The sequence below is a fragment of the Phragmites australis genome, chromosome 1 (assembly GCF_958298935.1).
Source record: "Phragmites australis chromosome 1, lpPhrAust1.1, whole genome shotgun sequence".
NCBI lineage: Eukaryota > Viridiplantae > Streptophyta > Magnoliopsida > Poales > Poaceae > Phragmites > Phragmites australis.
Genome location: NC_084921.1, coordinates 38666480 through 38688807, shown reverse-complemented (window position 1 = coordinate 38688807; position 22328 = coordinate 38666480). Strand labels below are relative to the sequence as shown.

The window sequence follows — 22328 nt, the reverse complement described above, 5'->3', positions numbered from 1 at the left end:
TACCTTACCACCCTCATACCTCTTTTTACTGCTCTCTTAAAGGGCGATTAGGGCTTATCGTCTATGCCCCCTGAGAGGGTGGGTAGGCCGCAGCCCCGAGTACCGTAGTATACCGTCCCTTACCGTTCTCTAAGAGGACATTTAGTCCCCCTCCTCCCTCCGCCCCCACTACGCTATAAAAAGGCTAAAATTCAGGTAAAATAGTCATTTTAATCTAGAAAAAAGAAAGAGAGTGGGAGGATAGGAGAGGGAGGTAGCGCGGTAAAGCCCTACTGTTTTTATCTGTGGATTTTGGATCTTAGTTTCTGATAATTTTTCTTGACTTATGTTTTATTAGTAATTAAAATATCACTAGATCTTGAGTTTAGCGACATAACAATAGTTACATTATATGAAACATACGGTTTAGTAAGGTAATAAATGGGAATGAATGCAACGGCCGGTGGTGGGGGTGTTGATCTAGTGCAAGAAGAAGTAAATGCACCGAAATTTAGACAGGTTCGGGCCGCACGGGGGCGTAATACCCTACTCCTGTATGGATACTATAACTGTCCTGAGGAAGTCCCTTAAGGATGTTGCTGGTTACAAGAATCTTAATCTATCTAAGAGCATGGGGCTCCTTGTTCTTCGGCCTGTCTCGTGCTGCTCACTTCTCTGCCGTTGTTTCTCTTGCGCTGTGTTCTTGTCTATTCGTTGCCTCTCAACCGTTCTCTCTTCTTTTGTGCCGCCGGCTGCTTTAAGTACCCGCCGGCCGCAGCGTGCCCCGAACGGAAGGGGGAGCACGAGTTCCGAGATACCATAAATGGAAAGGGCGTCATCATTTCCTCTGGACGAAGTGACCCGGGGTGAAAAACGCGTCGCACGCCCGGTCATCCGTCACAATAAATGCCCTGGCAACGGGCGCCGTGGAGAGGGCCCACTGGGCAGCTGCAGAGCGACCCGACGTGCCCGTCCTATCTTGTTCCCCTGTCACAGCAGCGCGGCAGAATGAACGCCTTGGTCCTTACGACGTTATCCTGAGACAGGCCGGATGGCACGGGACGGGACCCGTACAATTAATAACCCCACGCCTCTCTGCCAGAACATGACAGGAACTGACGCTGAGCGCGGCGGGAGCAGTTGGAGGTGACAGGCCACGCACGCTCTTTAAATGCGGCCTCGGGCCTTTGACTGGCTGACACCTCATCGGTGGGCCCCTCGGGGGCCTCCACCAGGGGACTTACTGGGTCGTCGGGATACCGAGTGCTCGGGGGTACTATTCACCTCCCCGAGCACTCTCTCCCGAGAACGCCCTTTCTTGTCCTCAGGGGACCGAGTGCTTGGGGGTACTGTTCACCTCCCCGAGCACTCTCTCCCGAGAACTCCCTTTCTTGCCCTCGGGGGACCGAGTGCTCGGGGGGTACTGTTCACCTCCCCGAGCACTCTCTCCCGAGAACGCCCTTTCTTGCCCTCAGGGGATCGAGTGCTCGGGGGTACTGTTCACCTCCCCGAGCACTCTCTCCTGGACACACTTGTACGGATCCTCGGGGAACCCAGTGCTCAGGGGCTGCTACACGCAACCCCGAGCACTCTCTCCCGGAACTTCCTTCGGTGAGTCCTCGGGATACTTGGGTGCCCAGGGGCCACCGCCGGCGGCCCCAGGCATGTTTCTCCCGGTACTTAACTCTCCTGGTCGTCGAGGGACTAGGGTGCTCGGGGGCCACCGTATACCTTCCCGAGCACTTTCTTCCCAGTACTTAGATTTCATGGATCATCGGGGAACTGGGGTACTCGGGGGCCACTGACTGTGGCCCCGAGCGCCTTCTCCCAGGACTTGATCTTTTCTCATCTTGCAGGAGAGACCCCGCGGGATGACGCCATGTGGCGGATGGCTGGCCTGGCCTCGGGATTCGGGGACCCCCGGTTCCTGATACACCGACAGCCTCTCTCTCTCTTTTGTCTCTTTTCCCCCACCTATGGCTCTCTGTGCTCTCTCCCTCATTTCCTTCTCTCCACATCCTTGTGTCCGCTCGTTGGAGTTCGCCCCAGCCCATCTCCACGGAGCTCCCCGCTCGTCGCCGCGAACGTTCACTTGCACTGCGTAGTAATCTTCCGCCACTTGGTCATCGATTGCGGCACGGTCGTGCGCGCCACTTTCAAGGAGTTGCTCGCCCAGTCCCTATCCCAATCCTCGACGCCGCGGCGGCAGGCAAAGGCAGCCATAGTCAAGGTAGGCTTGGGCGAGGGTCGGATCCGAGGGATTTGGATCGAGGCTCCCAGCCAGTGTTGCAGCCACCGAGAGGTGCCTGCATGCCGCTGCTCTCTCCGGGGACCATCGCCTCTGTTGTGCCGTGTTCATTTTGGCTTCCATCCATGACGCCCGAAAGCAACAGCAGCAGCCCACCCTCCACCCATCCCCATCGCCTGAGCTCATGAGAAGGAAGTCCACGACGAGTTCCTTCACTACCTCCTGTTGCCCTATAGTCCTCCCTGCCAGACATGAGCTCAACGACCTCTTCTTCCTCTTCGTTGAGCCGTGCGAGCACCCCCATCATCGATCGCTCTAGCCCTCCTCCATCCAAGCCAACCGCACCATGAGATCACCTGCGAGCTGGTGAGACTCCAGCGCCCCTCCCTCCTCTCTCTCTCGGTCGTTCTCATCGTCATCGTAGCTTCATGTGCCACCATCGCCGGGGCCAACAGAGGAGCGACGAGGTCGCTGATCTGTTGCACGTTGCCATGCAGGAGTGAGTTGTGGCCACGCGGTACGGTGAGGGATCGAGCTAGGTCCGCGCGGGAGCGGAACGCAGTAGCACAAGAGCAGGAGCGCGCTAGGACTAGGGATCGAAGAACACCCCTATATTTGGGGGACGGGAGGTTGATTTAGGGGACTAAGGAAATATAAGAAACTATATAGGATATCTGTTGGAGAATGTTTTTTTTATTAAGTTCCCTATATTTAACTTTAAGATATTAAATTTCTTATATTTAACTTTAAGGTATCAGATAGGTATATGTTGGAGTTGATATCCTTCAGGATTCCGGATGCTCTCGTCAATCGGACGCCGATTGGACAGGCTGCCCCACATGGGCAGCACATCGTTTCTCGGTCTTGCGCCGCGGTGCAATTCCATGCTGTCGCCGAGTCTTGGTAGCCAGGCAAACTTCTTTAGAAGCTCCACCACTCTCTCAAACTAGCTATGGTGGTCTATTCCGAGAACATAAATACCATGTATCTCTCAAACAGGCTATGGTGGTCTGGCTCTGGCTCAGTTCTCACCTGAGACGTACGCTTCTGACATACGGAAATGTACAGTAGTCCTTGCGAGGAGGTTGATATATCCATAAGCATGTCAACCATACTCCTTAATTATCTTTGTTTTTGACAGATGCCTTAATCATCGTTGTGATCACGGGACGTAGCTCCATTGAAACACAGGTGGTTCTGACTTCTGACTTGACAAATAAATTCCACACCACCTCTGCAAGTCATCCATTAGAGAGAGAGAATTTAACATATATAATTCATTTGCAGATAAGACTAAGAGAGAGGTCACATGCCATCACCCATCAGGTCATCATTCGTCTCTGCATGATTTGATGCGTTGCCGGTCTCTCTTGCGATTGCTCAAGATAGTGGAGGCCATCGTGTCCTTGCTAGTCCGGAGCAGTGCCTAGGGGGTATGGCGTGTCATTATATTTTAAAGAGAAATCAAATTAAAATGAGTTTTTATTTATATATAATAAGTGATTAATAAGTTTATCGATTTGGTTTATCGAGTTTGAATTGTTTGTACTTGATTTAAGCATTTTGATTATAAATTAATTGAATTTAGAGTTGAGAAAATGTATTTACTTGTCTCATGGTGTGTAGATGATGGATGCAACTTAGCAGTCGATGGCGGGTGATCAGAGTTAAGCGGGTGTTCAATGGCGGACGATTAAGAAGACCGAACGGAGTCAAGGGTGATTATAGTTGTATAGGTGAAGGTCAATCAAAGTATGAAACGGATGATGAAGATGGTATATTGATAAAGTCAAGCGAAAGTGGTGATAAGACGGTCTGAGAGATCAGAAGCGGGAGAGATTTGCCAGCAATCAGGATCGCAAGACAAAATATACGTGTCGACATCAGAGCGCTTGCTTAAGGTGTAAGCAAGTGATGAGTCACGCTTTGAGAAGCGTGCAGAGAGTTTCACGGTTGGACATTAAAATTGTGAGAGGATTGGAGGAGTATGTGGCACCATTGCGAAGCTTGCGTCGAGATGAAGCTAAGTCGTGAAGACGCCATGGTTGTTCGAAGGATAGAGTAAGAAATGAACTAAACTAGCCTTAATGGTAGGTTGAAGTGTACTACAAGAAATGAGTATTTCAGTAATAAGCTAGGAAACTTAGAGGTAAGTTTTCTAGCCCTATAAATAAAGGGATAGGATTATGAGAGAGTTTGAACTAATCATTTGAGCTCATTGTGTCACCCATTTGAGAGTCTAGTGGTAGGATTTTAGAGGAGAGAAATATAAGTACTCAGTCTATGTAATAGTGAGAGTTTTGAAAGAAAAATCTTTATAATCTGTCTAAAATAGGACTGATCTTTTTAAGTAATAAAGTTTATATTTTTGCATATGCTTGAATTCCACTTCTTCTAGTCTATCTATTGGTTCTCTTGCAAGTTTGTAAGTTTTTCTTTTTTAATTATGATTTTCTTGTTAATTTTTGTTTTTACGTTTGAGTTGTGATTTTTCGATCTTGGAAAGTTGTTCATGTTATTGGTAGAGACATAAACGTTTGTATACTCATATATTTGAGATGGTTTTGAATCCTCTTGTCTTTAGACCCTTAGCTTAGCGAATTATTTTTTTATTGTCTTTTTTCTTTTTCTTAGTTCAAGTTTCAAACTTTTGTGCTTAAAGATATATAAAATTGTCTTAAATAGAGTCTATAATTTATATTCTATTCTTGGAGTCATGTTATTTTGGAATTTTTTTCTCGTTTTATCTCTCTAAAGTTTATACTTTTGTTGTACGTTTTTAGCAGCATTTGGTGAATAAAAAGTAGCCCATCTATTTAAAAAAATTATAAAACATCTATTTATCCCTCTCTTATCGTTGTTCTATCTACACGAAACATCATTTTCATTAGCTTTAGTTCTGTTGCCTACACCTTCAATTTTCTTCTCCTTTCATGTCCTGACGCTTTGCTTTCTTCTGAAGACTTGGGAAATCAAAGTGCTGCTGCAATAATTCTACGGGGAAATAAATTTGAAAACAACGTCTTATAAATTGTGCCCGATTTGCAAGATAGTTGATGCTTTAAAAGATAGTCAATGTGTGGATTAGTACATCGATCTTTTGTTAGCTTTTGTGTGTGGATGTCGCACTTGCCTTTGCTGTCGTTGTTTGGGAAAACTTAGAAGCAACGTTTGCTGTTGCTGTTGCTGTTGGGAAAACTTAGAATCTTATTGCGTTTCGCTTTGCACTTGACTTTTGCACAGTGCTTATTTATTTTCATGATTCACGCTTTTTCGACGTGCTGCCGGCTGAAGAGCCAGAAAGCCAACCACAAAGCTTCGCAGCAACACTTCATTTTCACACTATTTTCCTTAGAGCAGCAGCCATTTTTTTCTTTTGTCGAACTGGGCTAATCGGGCGATTCATGAAAATCACAACTTTCATTAACGGCAGATCATGTAAGGCCTCATACGCGTTGTAAACTTTTTGGTCCATTTGCATCCTTCTTTTTATAAATATGACGCACAAAACTTTTACATGTAAAAAAATAGTTATACCTTTTTTCAAATTACTCATTAGATACGAGTGACCATAAAAGAAAGAAGTTGCTTCCAGAATGGGTATAGTAAGGAAAAATTCTTTTTTGGAAGGATGGAAAAAGGTTGCTCACAACTTATACATATGATGAATATTCCCAAACTGGCAGTATGTGGTTACTATGTTGTATGCTGAGCTAATCTAAATTAGGCACATAAGTAATTTGTACAAGTTCCATTAGAAATTGTATCGTTGTGGCTTCAAGCCTCCAACAAAGAGAATTTGCTAATGTTAAGACAAATACCGCAATATCAAGTTCCATTAAATATGTTGGATACGGTACGCGAATTCCTCATTTTTTCTTCATTTTTGTTAATCATTTTAAATTTTTTTATCTAACTCATGCTCCCTCTTTCCACTCTACAAAATAAATGGAAAAAGAAGTGGCACCGGAAAAACAGAGTACTGGTGTTTTACACAAGGTAAATAGGGAAGAACCAAATAAGGAAAAAGACCCTATGCGAGAAGGAGGCCTTTGCCATTCTCTGTTTGCTTGACTTGCATCAGCACCTCGCTGGCGCGTAGTTCTCCTCCTGTATGGTCTCCAGCGTCGGCCGCCTCGACCGCCGCCCGCCGCCGCTCAGCCGCTGCTTAAGATCCTCGATCTCCGCCGCGGCTGCCGCGTCGTCAACGGTCATCTCGTCCAGCTTCGGCGCCCTCGGCCTCGGCGCGTCCTCCTCCACTGCAACGGAAGCCACGACGGCGGCAACCTTGGCCGTGGCGGCGGGCGACGACGCCGATCTCCTCCTCCGTGCCTTCTCCCCGCTGGCAACCACCGCTGCGGCCAGGCGCGCCACGTCGCCCGGCGTCGCGGGCGCGCCGAGGCGCTTCATGGGGAGCGCAGTGTACAAAATCCCTCGCTGGAGCTCCTCGTCAGCCGGGAGAGCCTCGATCCGCCGGCCCGGGCGCAGCGCGCGGGCGTCCGCCAGGAAGTGGCCCGGCGCCTCGAGCATCAGCTCGGCCGCCGTCGCCGGTAGAAGCACCTGCCGCACCCGCTCGTCGGGGAGCACGATCCTGGCGCCCCCAATCCCGCCGGCCTCCCTCGCCATCGTGCACGACACGAAGTTGCCCATGGCGCGAGGGACGGTAATAAGCTGCTGGAAGAGCGCAAGCCGCCCCGTTGGCACAGTAGTGACTGCGCGTGGTGCGGGTGCGTTTGGGCCTTTCGGTGCCGCGAGATGTGCTGCGAGGCTGCGCAATTATATAGCAGGTGGAGGGCGGTGGTTTTTTTAATAATATTTTTTTAAGAATTGTAAAAATAATATTCAAATTCAAATATATGCAGAAATAAGTATCTATTGGCACTCTCTACGTGCTGACATATTACGTAGATATAAGGGACCGGGTAAAACTGACGTCATGTCGAATTTCAGGGTAGCGTAAAGGCTTGTAGGCACTTCGAGTGCCAACAGGACCCACGTGTCCGCCTAAGTGCCAATAGGCCTCTATTAATTACCCGACCACTAATTTCTCTCCCCATCGTTTCATCTTTGTTTTGCTTACTTCAACGCACGCGATCGAGAGGGCGACGCGGCGACGAGGCGGCAGTAAGCGATAGGTGGTGAGGCATGGTAGGGGTGGCGGTGAGGCGAGGCACGGTCGGCGGCGGGCAACAACAACCGACCGTAAAAAAATAGTCTTAGAAAATAGACATAGAGTAGAAATTTAGCTAGAAACTTATGTACAAACTAGTTGTAGAAAAATAGAAATAGAAACCACCATTTAGAGTAGATTAGAAATTTTAGATAGTTGTAGAAAATAGGAATAGAGATGTAGATTAGGAAAAAAATATAGAGACAGAGAGTAGAAATTTATGTAGAAACTAGTTGTAGAAAATAGGAATAGAGACCTAGATTTAGAATAGATTAGAAAATTTTGGAGACTTACAAATAGAAACATAGAAATTTTACGCACATAGGAATAGAAAAGTTAGAAAAATATGTAGCAACAATCGGTTATAGTAGAATATTTAGAAAAAATAGAATAGGATTTAGTAGGAAATTAAGGGTAAAAATTTAGCGAATAATAGTTAGATACAGTATTTAGAAAAAAGATTAGGAATTAGAATTTAGAAACATAGAAATTTAGAAAAATTATGTACGAAATTAGAATAGGAATTCACGGTCGGGATTGGACAATTAAAATATGTAGAGTACAATAGTTGAATTCGATTATGTATAAATATAGGATTAGAGTTTTTAGAGAATTTTGAAAAATTAGAAAAGTATGTTTGGAGTAGTAATTTAGAGAATATATAGAAATATGTGTATATTTAAAATAGGATTTGTTGGCAATTATGTAGAAATATAGCTGACAGAAGAAGATTTAGCATTTTATAGTGCTATTAGAATAATTTGTAAGGTCATTAGAGTTATTTTTAGCTGACAGGGTATTGGTACTGTATATTGAATCAAGGATGTCGATAGTAGTGAGGTTTAGGGTTTTTTATGATCCTGGATATGTCATGCATTATGACACTATAGTGGATTTGAGTAACTTACAGTACGTGGACACATGATTGAATAGTCTAAGAGCGATGAGGCGGGTGGAAGTGTTTGGGTGGTTGTATAATCTACTACAACTTAGTCTATCACAACAGTGATTGACGGTGAAGATTTTGATTCCTAGACGTCATGAAAGAGAGTGCGTGGTGATGTAGTGACCTGTCACGACATCACCATCCTATAGTATTTAATGCTACAAGATGACTTCGCAGGGGAGCGTGACAACATTCAACGGATGAGACAGGGAGTGGAGGACGACCAGAGCAGGTTGGGCATGCCTACCCTCTATCATAATGAGCTAGGAGTAGTTGGCTTCATCAAGAGTAGATCTATTACAGAGTTTGGCATGATCTGTTTGTATGTACTCCTTTTTCCCTATTATGTAAAGAGGAGAGGATCCAGCTTGTAAGGGGAGATTCTATAACAAGTTCATTCAATTTCTAAAAAATATATAAGGCGTATGACTATTATCCTACGGGAAGCCTGAACCTAGATAAATCACCGTGTTCTTGTGTCCATCTGATCCCACCACAAAGAAACGTTGATCAACATGCCTGTCATCCGGTACACCCTGAATTCATTGTTCGGGATCAACCCTGACAGTTCCCTTGAGGACTAGTGCACCGACTGAGGCTGAGATAGCAAGAGAAGAGCGTAATAACATCGAAGATTCTAAGGCCGTGATGGTGGCTGATCAAGAGGGAGCGGGACGAGTCGCTTGTTGACCAGATGGAAGCAGATGACGACGAGTTTCACACATTTGTGGACTCAACTGTTGGAATAAAATGGGGCATGGAAAATGGTATTCGTGTGGAATGGATGAATTGTGCCATGGAGAATTTGACGGTCAACGATGGACACGAGTTCGCGTGGGAGTATGATTTCATTGTGGTGAGGAAAGAGCAGGTGTTTTATGACAAGGTCCATCTGTAGCATGCAGTGAAGAAATGATGTTTCTTAGAGAAGAGGGAGTTCAGGATGGTTATTTTCAATCCTCGGACATATGACATGAAGTGTTTAGCTGAAGGTTACTCCTGGCGAGTGCATGGCTTCTTGCCAAGATGTGAGATTGCATATGTAGCTTCAATTATTGAGCCACCTACTTGCAATTTGAGCAGATCTCTTCCCGCACACAGGAACATGACCACTGATTTTGTGACTAAAGAGATGTACCCAAAGATTATGAAGAAGACTAGTATGTCCTCGTTTGAAATTATGCATGCTATTGAAAATAGATTTGGGTATGAAATTTCGTATGACATGGCTTGAAGAGCGAAGCAGGAGGTGTTAGAGATGAGGTTTGGCACATATAAGGACTCATACCAAAACCTCCCTACACTGTTAGAGGTTATTCAGGGGAGGAACCCAGACACCTGCATTGCTACTCATGACTTTGTCGATTAGAATGGAGATCGAGTCCTTTAGCACGCGTTCTGATCATTCAGTTGTATAATCGAGGCATGCAAGCATTACTGACTAGTTATGTGCGTCGACGGGATATTCCTCATAGGAAACTACAGGGGGTAGATACTCACAACTATCAGGGTAGATGGTGATAACCAACGGCCCTTACGACTCTTTGATAGAGGAAGCGTACTTGCGTTGGTTCCACACATTAACAAGGGTTAAGTGCTTCACCGTGCCTGCCGTGCCACCATAGCATAACTCGGAGATCACCGACATATTTACCACTGAGCCTGCGGTAGCGTACTATGCCATGGTACATGTGACTTGTTGTATTATACTCACTTGCATTCCTATATTAACCTTGATGTCTCGTGCATTGCATACAGATACCTACAGGGACTTTGGCACCAAGCTCATAGACTCCGTGGTGCATTGGGAGTTGGTGCAATGTCAGGTCGATGCGCCTAAGCTAATGGCCAATCTGCATCACCTCACACGTCGTTGACAGGACAGGGTTCAACACAATTCGTGCTAGAGGTTGTCGGGTGTTGTGCCTAGTACATAGAGGAGGTTTTTGGCATGCACTGAGGCTATAGCACCACGTTTTGACACTAAGCCCTCATCATCCTCCCAGCCATCACCGATGTGCTAAATGTCGACAGTGCAATGTGAATCATTCTTAAATAAATCACTTGCAATTGCACATTACAAATGCATGATTATCTATTGCATGTCATTTGACATTCTGATAACATGCAGCGTCCTCGCCAGCCTCCTTCACCACTGCGTCCGGCTCGACGGTCTCCATACCATTCGACTGGCTGGCACCTCCACCCGATGTTTAGGGCTTGTCCCTTATTGCATGGGCACCTTTACCGATGCAACCCTTGCAGGATGACCCTGCCACCCTCCGCATGACCCCCTGACGTACTCCACGAACCATGCATGTCATTGAGTAGCTAGGCGACGTAGGGCGTTAGGCATGCCGAAGCACACCTGTGGCCATGGTGACGCCCTTTGACTACGCTAGTAGACACTTGTTGCATACATTATATGTTATTTCTCTTATGGGGATATCATGTTCTGTACTATGGTTATGTGATGCCCATATTATCATCCCTTTTTTAATTTCATATCAGCTCGTTCCTTACAAACACATTGCAACTTGTGGTCCTATATGATGCTAAAAACATAGAAATATTACATCCTTTTGTGTGCACACCATAACAGCATGCAGTCCTATCTGTATTCAAAGCGTTGTAGCGTGACATACGTCACCTTAAAATCAGTGATGAGTGCGGTCCTTTGTGTCTCCCAGAACCACCTATTGGCACTTGGAGTGCCGACAAGAACACTCATATTAATACGTTAGCATCCCGACTGGGGTACTCGCCCCATTACATCCTTCCTCTTTCTATTGTGAATAGCATAGCTGCCACTTGTGCATCATGGATTCCTAGAGGAACCACCCCATGGAAGTGCCTCAATGGCACAGACATCCACCATGTGTGGCAACCGAGCTCAGATGTCTACCTCTTTCAATGTCGAGATTTTTGGAAGATGGTTCTTCATGTGTCCTAAATTAGATGATGATTTATGGTGTGTTCATCTTCGTCACTTATTTCTCATAGCTAAGTCCTTATTACAAATGATTTTCATAATGTGTACGAGTTTTAATCCACAGCCTTGCCACTTCAAGGAATGGATCGACGTGGTGCAGTTGTCTTACAATGGTGGGTTCATCAGAGCGGCTGAAACCAAGCATGAGTACGAGAGAAGGATGGAGAAACCATGGCAACGCTAGGAGGCACGTCAAGAGTGCCGACAGGTCTGCCAACTGCAAGAACAAGAATGCAAGCGACAAGCTGATGATTTTCAAAGGCAGGAGGAGCGTTGTTGTTTTCGAGAGGACATTCTAAGGCGGCGGGAGGTAGAGCTCCAGAGGCGTGAGGAACTACTACAGGGGCGTGAAGCTCTCATTCATCGCTAGGAAGAAGCAAAGCCAAAGCATCACATGAAAGAAGGGGAAGAAATCCCTCTCCACATAGTAGGATTATTGTAAACTGTGCACTTCCAACTTTCCAAATAAAAACCCTTCGTAGTACGAATCCTACTACTAATACGCGTCCACCCAAAACACAACATTACATGACGGGATGGACGTTTATTAAAATACACACAACATGGTACAAGGAAATATAACATAATGAGAAGTAACACATCATGATACAATACTTCTAGTCGTACTAACTTAGAACAAACTGCGATGACTCCCTTGACTCCTAGCATCAGTCATCACCATAGGGTGTCGGTGGAGGAGGAGGAGGAGGACTAAATTTTTGGTGACACGGGCAGGGGAACCAGGGATCAAGGTATATGGTAGAACCGTCGAGGTGGATGACCAGCTTGTTGTCCTCTTGAGGGGTTGAAATAGTTTCAACCCCACACTACAAGTCGAAGATACGATTATGTAGGTGATGGATATAATTTTGGATGTTCTGTTCAACAAGATGATCGACCCATTGCGTGTAGCCGTAGCTTTCATCATCGTCTGAATCCTACACAACCATAGAATTGTATCACTAAAATGTTCTAAAATACAATGCTGGAATTGTTACCACTCTCACCTTCCCAAGAGGACAACAGAAGAATCAACGCCCTCCGTTAATGCTCCCATCACACATCTGCACAACACAATCATATCCATGGGAGCACTTCGTCCACTCCTCTTTCGGATGGTCGTAAGTCCTAAGATAATAGGGTGGCCGAAAATCACTCTTCCCCTAAAAAGGGAAGTTCTTGAGTGGCTCATTGTACGCACTAGGGCCAAAGGAATTAGACTAGGTCACTGGTGCCTTCTGCGCACCACTAGACCCAAGCTTCTCCCTCTCCCACCTCTAGCAGCCATTGCTTCGTTGTGCCTTCCATTCGAAGTATGTGAAACCTTTTATGGATGCATGGCTGTGACTCAATTAAGCTAAAACTACCCGCCCTACGTACAACAATTATCATAACATTTACCCCTAATTCAAACGATTTAAGGACAAGCCTTTTAGACATGGGGTTTTCAGATGTAGCTTTTTCAAATATAAGCTTTTCAGTTGTTGCCTTTTCAGATGTAACCTTTTTAAACGTTGGCTTTTTAGAAGTAGGCTTTTCAGACATAGCTTTTTTAGATGTAGGATTTTCAAAGAAATCTTTCTGGACTCAGTCTATGAACCATCACTGATCTTTAGTATAAATATAACCCTAAGAGGCACCTTATCCAAACAAACCAAAATAGCCTCTGATCCTCGCCCAAAGAAGTCAATGCTGGACATTTTGCATGCTGGGATCAAAGTTCTGATGTGCTGGTGTGAAGACCTGTCTAGGGTTAGGAAGTCCAACGGCTTCTCTGATACCTACGACAAGAAGTTCTTCATGTGCTCTAACTATGAGTACAAACCACCGGAAGGTAGCATCCGTGGTGGCTACTACAATGAGGTACCCAACTATTGCAAAACTAAATCTACGACAGATTTTCCCCTTTTTTGCTAGTCTCTACCACCACTATACGACTTCATATAGTAGATCTATATTGAACATAGTCAAGCAGATGTATTTCTCATGCACACGCAATACCGGGTGGCATGGAGACGATTTAATTAAATGGAAGCTGATGAGAGGAGAGAGACTACTCGCAAATGCTTACAGGAGGAAGAGCGAAAGAGGAGAGAGGAGGTGAACTGCTTCAGGATGGAGGCACGTGAGGTAGATAGAGAGCGGAAAAAGCGAGATGGCACGTCAGGCTCATAAAGCTGGACTTGAGGTAACGAGAAATGGAAAGTACCTTGCTGCATTTAGTAGAGTGTCCATAGTAATCAGCTAATTTTAATTTTTTAAGGCATGTTAGATTTAGAAATTATGCGTGTCTATATTTGTTTCACAATTATACTATATATGCTAATATCGTCATTGCAGTCTGTTTGTTCCTTCTTAAATTCCTTAAGTCATGTAATATTGTCATTGGTACATGCCTTTAAAAATTGTATCGAACATGGCACAGTCATTGTCAGAGTCATCGTATGGTCCCCTAGTGCTTCGTGCAATTTAAGATTTAAATATTATGAGAGTATTCTACTGTAATTGATCATCCTATCTAATATTTTTCCTTCCACATAAAAATTAAACAAAACATAAAAAAGTACATATGGGCGTTGTCGGCACAACCACTCGGACATATCGACACATGGAATGATGGTGGGCCCCTCGGACAACATTTGCATGCTGATACGACCCTGGGTCCATAGCCACGCATGATGTTAGCATACGGAGTGCCGAAAGGATACTAGTCGGTACTCTGCATACCGACATATATCTATTTCTATATATTTCTAATTTTGAATATTATGTTTGCAATTTTCCAAAATTATATTATTTAAAAAAAATCAAGTGCAGTGGAGTTGGGCTGGGGAATGGAGGATACAGTTGGCGTTGCTTGGAGCTGGAAGGAACGCAAGCACGATGAATCATGGATGCGATTCGAGGAAAGAATAGGGGAAATATAACTTCGTATGGTCTTACGCACGCATAGTTTATCTAGATCATTTATCTCTTTCACTGATATTAAACAATCCGTTGATATTCTCACCTACCTTATACTTTTTTATATAATACTTAACACGAATCTCAACTTAATAAGCCATACGTATGTATAGTCTAGTGAAAATTTCCCTCCCAACAAACAGCAACGGAAGCTGTTTAAGTGGAGCTAGACTGTGGTGGCCCGTGGCCTGGGCGCCTGGCTGGTTCGGGATTGGGGCATTCGTCGAGGTGGATCTCTCGATCACTTCGCCGGGGGTTCGGTCGTGGACCCTGGCTGGACTCGACGCTCGATTGGCGACGTGACGAGCAGCGGAGCCGGGTCGCCGGGCTTGGGGCACCGATACCTGATAGCTGCTGCATGGCTAGTTCGAGCGCAGAGCAACCGAGTTGGATGCTACTTGGCAAGTGGCTGCTCCGTGCCGTTTCGCGTGTAGAGGCCTACTTGGCAAGTTGCAAGGAGCCAGCGCGTAGCACCGAGCCACCAAGCGTTCTGTTATTGCCGGCTTATAGTTTGGTATTGCCTCGGACAGTGCTACATCACGCGGCAAATTATTGATGATGCTTCCTCTTTTTTAGATAAGAGTGACTTGCCAACCGAACTAAACTCGGTTCCCAATGCTCCTAAAGTGGATCTGCCTTCTCCCGCTCAATAACACTTTATATAGTTTTGTTAGCAACCTCACCGGTGACAATGTTTTCTCCTCGATGGAAATGCTCCGAGGAGAGGCATGGTTTCCGTTAGCTCCATTTTGGGAGAAACAAGGGACGATGAGATCATCTGAATTCTATTTGGATTGCTTTGAGCGAATCGTTATGAAAGTTTCGACAAAAATGATTTGCATAAGTTTGACAATATTTATTCCTCACCACAAGTGATCTCTTGGTTAATGCACTTTGATGATCGATCTTTTCTTTTAACTTGGACCTTTAAGTCAGGTGCACAAACTCAAAACTTTTGTTACGGTTATGAGTCGGTGAAGACACGAACTCCTTCATACCCTTGGTTAGTAGCTATGTATATAGATCTACTGGCTATTTTCTTCATTTGGCTATATAAGAAGCGTTTGAAGAAGGCTCAACGATCTCACTAGACTAGTCCCTAGAATTTTGATGCATAAGGATTTTTCAACGATGGTTACTTGATGGAGATTTTTTGCGAAAATAGAGAGATACATTAATTAAGGGGCAGAAATATTACAAAGCGACTCCGCAAACAACCTATTACATTCCGACTCAAGGTGAATTTGACTGCATGGTAGTACTTAGTTGTGTCCGGGTTTGTTTTCTATACCAATAAGAAATCATAATCTAATGTCCCATATAGTAATGTCGAGGCATTTCTTCTTTTGTTATTTCTACTTTGCCCTTGCACCAATGTTAGTCTAGTCAGCAATTGTGACATCTTTCCTATGTCTTCTCTTCCATATGTGTCGCCTGCATAACATCCCAGGTTTTAGTATTTAGATTTTAGTAAAATTCATTTATTTTTTAAAATTAATTATTTAAACTAACATAAAATCAAGAATATATATATTTGAATATATATGTTGTATGTGTATATTTAAATATATTATTTTGGCTAAGTATTTCATGAGCACCAAATTAATTTCTAAATTAATCCTTGCAATAAATTGATCATATGCATTTTGGTTTATTTGTTTTTATGGCTCTTTGAGTGGATATTTGAATTTGAATGTCTCTCAAATTCAAATCTATTTCTTAGATTCAATTCAGCTGAAATCCAAATTAATTCAAATATTTTGAATTCAAATCCTCTTATTTGAATTATTGCCAAACCCAAATTCAAATCCAAACCCAAATTTAAATAAATCTATTTGAATTTAACCCAATCAAATTTCAAAATATTTTTCTCTTCTCGAGTCGTCCCTCTCTAAATTCTCTCTGCGCAACCCAGCAACGTGGCCCAGCCGACACGACAATCATCCCCCCTTTGCGCATGCGTGGGCCGCCATGACGCTCGCTCCCTCAACAAAATTCGCGTGCACCTCCCGCACTCTTCTCCCTTCTCCGGCTTGTCATCGCGTTGTTGCTAGTTGCATCGTCGTTTCCCACATTCAATGAGCCAGTGACTTCTTGTTCTCTCCTCACCCTCTCTTGCTCTCTTTGATGCCAACATGTGCAACCGAGGGAAAGGTCTGACACCACGACTTTGGTGACCACCATACCAGCTGGATTGTGCCCGCGCTGCTGCCAACATGAAATTTTTGTAGGCACCACCACTAAGACACGTACTGCACCACCGCTACCTCCTGCTTCCCCTCTATCTATAAATTGGGTACGCCAGCCCCCTTTTCCCCTTTCTTCCCATTGGCAACACCGTAGCTACCCAATTCACTGTCGCTACTACAGCTCCATCTCCACCTCTTCCCTGTGAGCAACCAAGAAGCAAATGGAGCTTGTTGTCGACCTTGTGTTGCCCTTCCTTGTCTAGAAGCTCGAAGGGAGCACGCGGACCTGAGGCTAAGCAGTCGCTGTCGTCGCCTGAAGCTTCTCACAACTGGTCATCGTCCTTCCTTTCATCATCTGTGAGCTCGGTGAACTTCCTTAGCCCTCAGTGGGGTCCAAAATTGTAATGGGACTGAAATTTGTATTTGACTTCAAAAAATTCAAATCAGATTTGAAAAAATAAAAAATAAAATAACAAATTCCATAAAAAATGAGTGGCAATTATAAGACTATATGTGAAAAAATTTCAAAACAAATGTCATTTGCATCAGGAATTATGTGCTCAAACATTAATGGATTGAGAAAGGCTATAAAAATGAAGGCCGAAACAGGCTGAATGTACAATACAAATGACCTTTTTCGGCCCAACAGGATGGATAAAATGGCAGGAGCTTATCCTCTTGCTCCAGAGCCTCCCTGGCTCCCTAAGCAGCTTCCCCTCCCCCCGACCACCCACCCACTTGGCCAGATCTACCGCCTGCCTAAGCAAATCCGCGAGTACAAAGTCAAAAATCGCTCTGTATACGGCACATACCGACCGACCTTCTCCGGTATTCACAATTTTAGATGCAAAAACTGATCGCCTGAGGAGCCAACGAATTTCGACTTAACCACTCGGTAAGTCGCTAAAATCATCTGATTTTTAACATTATGCGGTTGGTTATTAGTTTCTGGCCCTGAACAATTCGGTTAGGGTTCAATTCGTTCCATACCAACCGCATTTTCTCCATATTCGCTCGGTATTCATCGATTGGTGGTCGGTTATCGATCTTGTTCGGTCGGTTAGGGTTGGTTCCAAGTGGTAGTGTTAGTTATCTATCTATTTCTTAAAAGCTTTCTACGTCAAAGATATTCATGTAATGGATGTCATCTAGTGAGTCGCAATAGTCTTGCTGCATTGTTTCTGACATTAGGAGATATGCACATTCTTGTCTATCCAGCTTACTATGGTGGGACAACCTTAAAAGGTTGTTGATTTCGTTCACCCATTGTATGTCTTCCTCTGATTCGCTAATCAAGACAAGATCCTAAGATTGAGTGAGGTGCTCCTGAAATACATCATTGTCAAGCAGGAGTATGATTCATTGTATCACAATGATAGGGATACCTTAGACATGTACATAGTAGTTGTTGATCGCAGAATGTATGATCTAACGAACGGAACCTACAAGAATGCCGGTGATACACACTTACCAGTTGCATTCTTATAGTACTAATGCTTATGGTACTAATGATTTGATCATCAACTTGCAGCGGCCGTATTGAATCCCCGCATGCACTACGCGTATGTCATGTTGTTTGAAGATCTCCGAAAGGCATTTGAGAGGATGACCGATGTTAATACTATGGCGGCAGCACTTTATGAGGTTGAAATATATTGGACAAAGTCTCAGTCATTTGCTGGTATGTATTTCATTAACATATCTAACCGTTATATATGCTATTTTCTAAATGCTAGATCACTTTATCTACTTGCAGCGCAATGGTGGTCAATGTTCAATTCATCTACACCTACACTAACAATGCTTGCCAGACGTCTAGTGTCTCAGTGCGCTTCATCTTGTGAGTGTGAGAGGAACTGGAGTACATTTGCATTCATCCACATGAAAGTTCATAACCGGTTAAGCTACAAGAAACTTCATAAGTTGGTACATGTAAACTACAACCTAAGAATGCATAATCATTTGGATGTAGGCATCAGATCAACTATTGATGGTGATCCATTTCAGCGGCTTATGGAGCTCACATTGAATGAGAAGAACAATCTGCTGCAAGACTGGATGGAGACCGACAGATCACATGCTACACCAGAGCTTGATGAGGAGGACACTAACATTGACACACCCCTGCCAACTCAACTGGTGACAAACATAGTGAACCCACATGATTTGCAATGGCAGACTAAGGAACCTATACTATCACAATGGGTTGCTAAAGTGGTTAGTGACACACACATGAGAGAGAGGAAGTAGCAAAATGCATATCGAAAGAAGACCAAGAAGATTAAGGGTAAGGGCAAAAGACAAGTGCAAAGCGATGAGAGCACGCATAGTGGCCTGAAGAGCCTAACTTACCAAGAGTCTAATGATAGCAGCTCAAAGATATATAGTGGCGATGATAACGGTCAGGGAGGTTGTGCTCCTCCACGCCCATCCTCTGTCATTGTTATCGTGCAATTCACTTGTGAGAATTAGTTTACATATACCATACAGGACCAGAACCATGGTGCCCCATCCTCATAAAGGCATGTCATACCGGGGGCGCATACACAGTGTGCACAGGGTGGCCATGATGGACCACAAGATAGTGCAAGATCTTACAATAGCTATGGCATGCAGAGTAGTTCCGGATCATATCCATACCACTATCATGTCTCCGATGCTTAGTCACAACCTCCTATTCAGTGGGTCTATGAGTGACAAGATCCTGAGTTTTATGCCATATTGCAAGGACAATGGTCAACCACTTCTGCATGGACACGGCAAAGTTGAGCAGAGTTTAACACTGAGTTGCTATCTATACGAGGAATAATGCTCATGTGCACCAAGAAGTACAATACAGCCTAATGTAATTGGCTGGATAGAAGCTAATGGTACTTAAGGTGATGATGATTTACTTGCTTATATGCATACCATGGTATTGTACTAATTTTTTCCATCTCATAGGATGTGGTGTGGATACTATGGAAACTACATTTCAAGCATCGATCATCACTTTGGTAAGTATTAATGGATGGATGCTAGTAATGTGCTACCTTGTGTGGCATGTGATTGTGTTTCTACCTTTTGTATTGACAATTCCACAAATTTGTTAATTTGATGTGCTACTTATGCAATGTATGGATATATTTGATGAAATAATTATATGGTCATGCTCGTATTGCTATTAATATCTATTTTTTTCTTCAAAATGTCCAAAATATAGCGATGGACATGCCAATTTTTTTTTTTTGATTTTTTACACATTTTTTGCCCTATTTTCCCTGATTTTCACATTTTACCATGATTTTTCTGCATTTTGACAATTACCGTTTTGCCTGTTTGATTTATGTTCCAATTTGGTTAGTTCTCGTTACAAATCCAACCGTTTTTTTATGTCAGCAAATTTCAGTAAATTCGATTGAATATCGACGAAATTGAGTGATTAATCAGTGAAATCGTCTGGTTACTAAATGCCCAATTTGGTCGTTTTTGCCATGGTCAAACTAGTTTGACCAAGTGAATTCAGTCGAATTTTGATCAAATTTTTTGAATATCGGGAATTCGTTGACCTCCGCATTTCAGGGGTCAAACAAATTTTTGAACCTTGCCTGTGTGTCCCTCCTTTGTGTGGCAGTGGTTGGCCGTGAGGTTCTTCCTTGCCGCTGCGCTATGGTCACCGCCGATAGCCCTCACCTTCATGCCATGGAGACGACGAAGGTCATAGCCGTAGGTTTGCAGGTTCCTTGTATGTGCAAATAGCAGGGAGCCAACAGTGGAAGAGCCAGGATGTGAATGCTGGGTGTATCCGGTGGAAAATTTTGAATATAATATACAAGTATAAAATTTGCTAAAAGTAATATAATAACATTAAAGTTCTCAACATTGTAAAATCAACAAATAAATTTGAAATTTGCGAAAAGTACAATATAAGTAGTCCAAATATGAAATAAAGTCATACATAGATTGATACATATAAGATCTTAGAACTCTACTTTACGTTTTTGCATTACCATGAAAGTCTTAATTATGTCATCATCACTTATCATGCAGAAAATATCACGCTCGATAAATGTGACTATGCAATCGTTCAATAACTCATCACACATATTATTTCTCAATTTATTCTTCACTATACTCAATGCTAAAAATACTCTTTCAACACTTGTTGCCACCACCGGTAGGATCAGTACCAATTTAAGAAGCAAGTACACTAAATCATAAAGAACATGCTTATTTGTTTCAACAAGCCTAATAGAGAGCTCTCCAAGATTATTTAGGCCTTTGAATCTATCATCTTTTCTCATATCATGAATAAAGTTATCAAGTTGAAATTCAAGTCTTATCAAATCCATGATTGATATATCCTTGGGATAAATCTTGGCAAGTCTAAGTACCTTGTGTGCATCATAAGACGCAAATGAATTGAACGGATTCAATGCCGACATGCAAAGAAGAAACTCCATATTAACCTCATCAAACCGATTGACAAACTCTTGCCGAATTTTATCAATGACACCAAGATATACCTCTCTTCTATAATGATCGTCAATTGTTTGTTCGGGTAAAACCGTGGAGACCTTCTATGAGGCACATAATTACCATCCAATGAAGGAAGTTGATGCTATATTTTACACAAAATCATGCAACCTTTCTTTTAAAGAATTCTTCCCACCCATGAGACCTTATTTGTTGTATTCTTTCCTTCGCCAAACTCACAAGTGATACTGCATTAACAATATCTTGATCTCTCCATTGTAAAGACTGACATAACTCATTTGTGTATCCAATAATGACCAGCATCAAGTGAGAATTGAAAACAAACTCAAATGACTCAAAGATATCAACCATAGCATGTATGTTCGGCCAATCACCCCTTTGTGTGGGATCTTTTCCAAGAGTTATAAATACTTCTCGAATTGTAGAATACATATCAATAATGTGCAAAATAGTTTTGTAATGAGACCTCCACCAAGTGTCTCTGGGCCTAGCTAAGCCCATCTCTTGATTTAATCCACTCTCAATTTCTGTTTCACCCAATTCAAGTGTCGTCTTTAGGTTTTGAACTATAACATCTCGAAGCATGTCATGACGCTTACAAGAAACTCCAACAATATTCAACATGTGAGAAAATTGAGCAAAAAACCATACACAACCATCATTTCCCTTGGAAACAGCAATAAGAACTAATTAGAGTTGATGTGCAAAATAATAGATGTAATAAGCAGAAGAAGATTCTTTCATGATCAATGTTTTCAACCATTAATCTCTTCTTTCATGTTACTAGCCCCATCATATCCTTACCCACGAATTTAAGTAAGAGTCAAGTGGTGACCAATAATTAATATTGAATTTTTGTCTTAAATGATAAAGAAGTTGTACCAGTTACATGAACTATTCCGAGAAACATTTCACATACCTTCCAAGTTTATCAACATAACACAAGCAAAGATCTAGCTGTTCTTTATATGATACATCACTAGACTCATCAGCTAGAATTGTATAATGATCATCACCAAGTTCTTCAATTATGTATCTAATAGTTTCCTCGGCACAACAATGAATAACTTGCTTTTGCATGGGAAGAGAAGTCAAAATGCAATTTCTCGGAGCATTTTTCAGAGCCAACTTATTAACTTCTTTATTATTTTCTACAAGCCATTTCAAAAGTTCAAGAAAGTTGCTTCGATTGCTAGATTCTTCACTTTCATCATATCCATAGCATACCAATCCTTGATGCAAAAGAAACATCAAACATCTAAGTGAATAAGTCAATCTAGCCTTGTAAAGAGAGAGATTCTCGTGTGATACCTTCACAAGAACATTATCAATTGGTTTACCTTATACAAACAAGTTGTATTTCT

At 43.1% G+C, this 22328-nt stretch overlaps 1 protein-coding gene and 1 long non-coding RNA gene across 2 annotated transcripts; one reads left to right on the top strand and one right to left on the bottom strand.

The window, feature by feature from the left end:
* The first annotated feature begins 2231 nt into the window (after positions 1 to 2231).
* LOC133889274 (uncharacterized) lies at positions 2232 to 3681 on the top strand. The gene is made up of 3 exons (XR_009903894.1): positions 2232 to 2593; positions 2725 to 3418; positions 3515 to 3681. It is a non-coding gene; the product is annotated as an uncharacterized LOC133889274 (long non-coding RNA).
* Positions 3682 to 6079: 2398 nt separating this feature from the next.
* Positions 6080 to 6999, bottom strand: LOC133918251 (uncharacterized). Its single transcript, XM_062362027.1, has one exon. It carries the CDS (start codon positions 6875 to 6877, stop codon positions 6308 to 6310), a length of 570 nt encoding a protein of 189 aa, XP_062218011.1. The 5' UTR covers positions 6878 to 6999; the 3' UTR covers positions 6080 to 6307.
* Between the last annotated feature and the right edge of the window lie 15329 nt (positions 7000 to 22328).

Bases quoted from the DNA above. Each gene is read 5' to 3' on its own strand.
- LOC133918251 (XM_062362027.1), bottom strand. From the start codon at position 6,877: ATGGGCAACTTCGTGTCGTGCACGATGGCGAGGGAGGCCGGCGGGATT.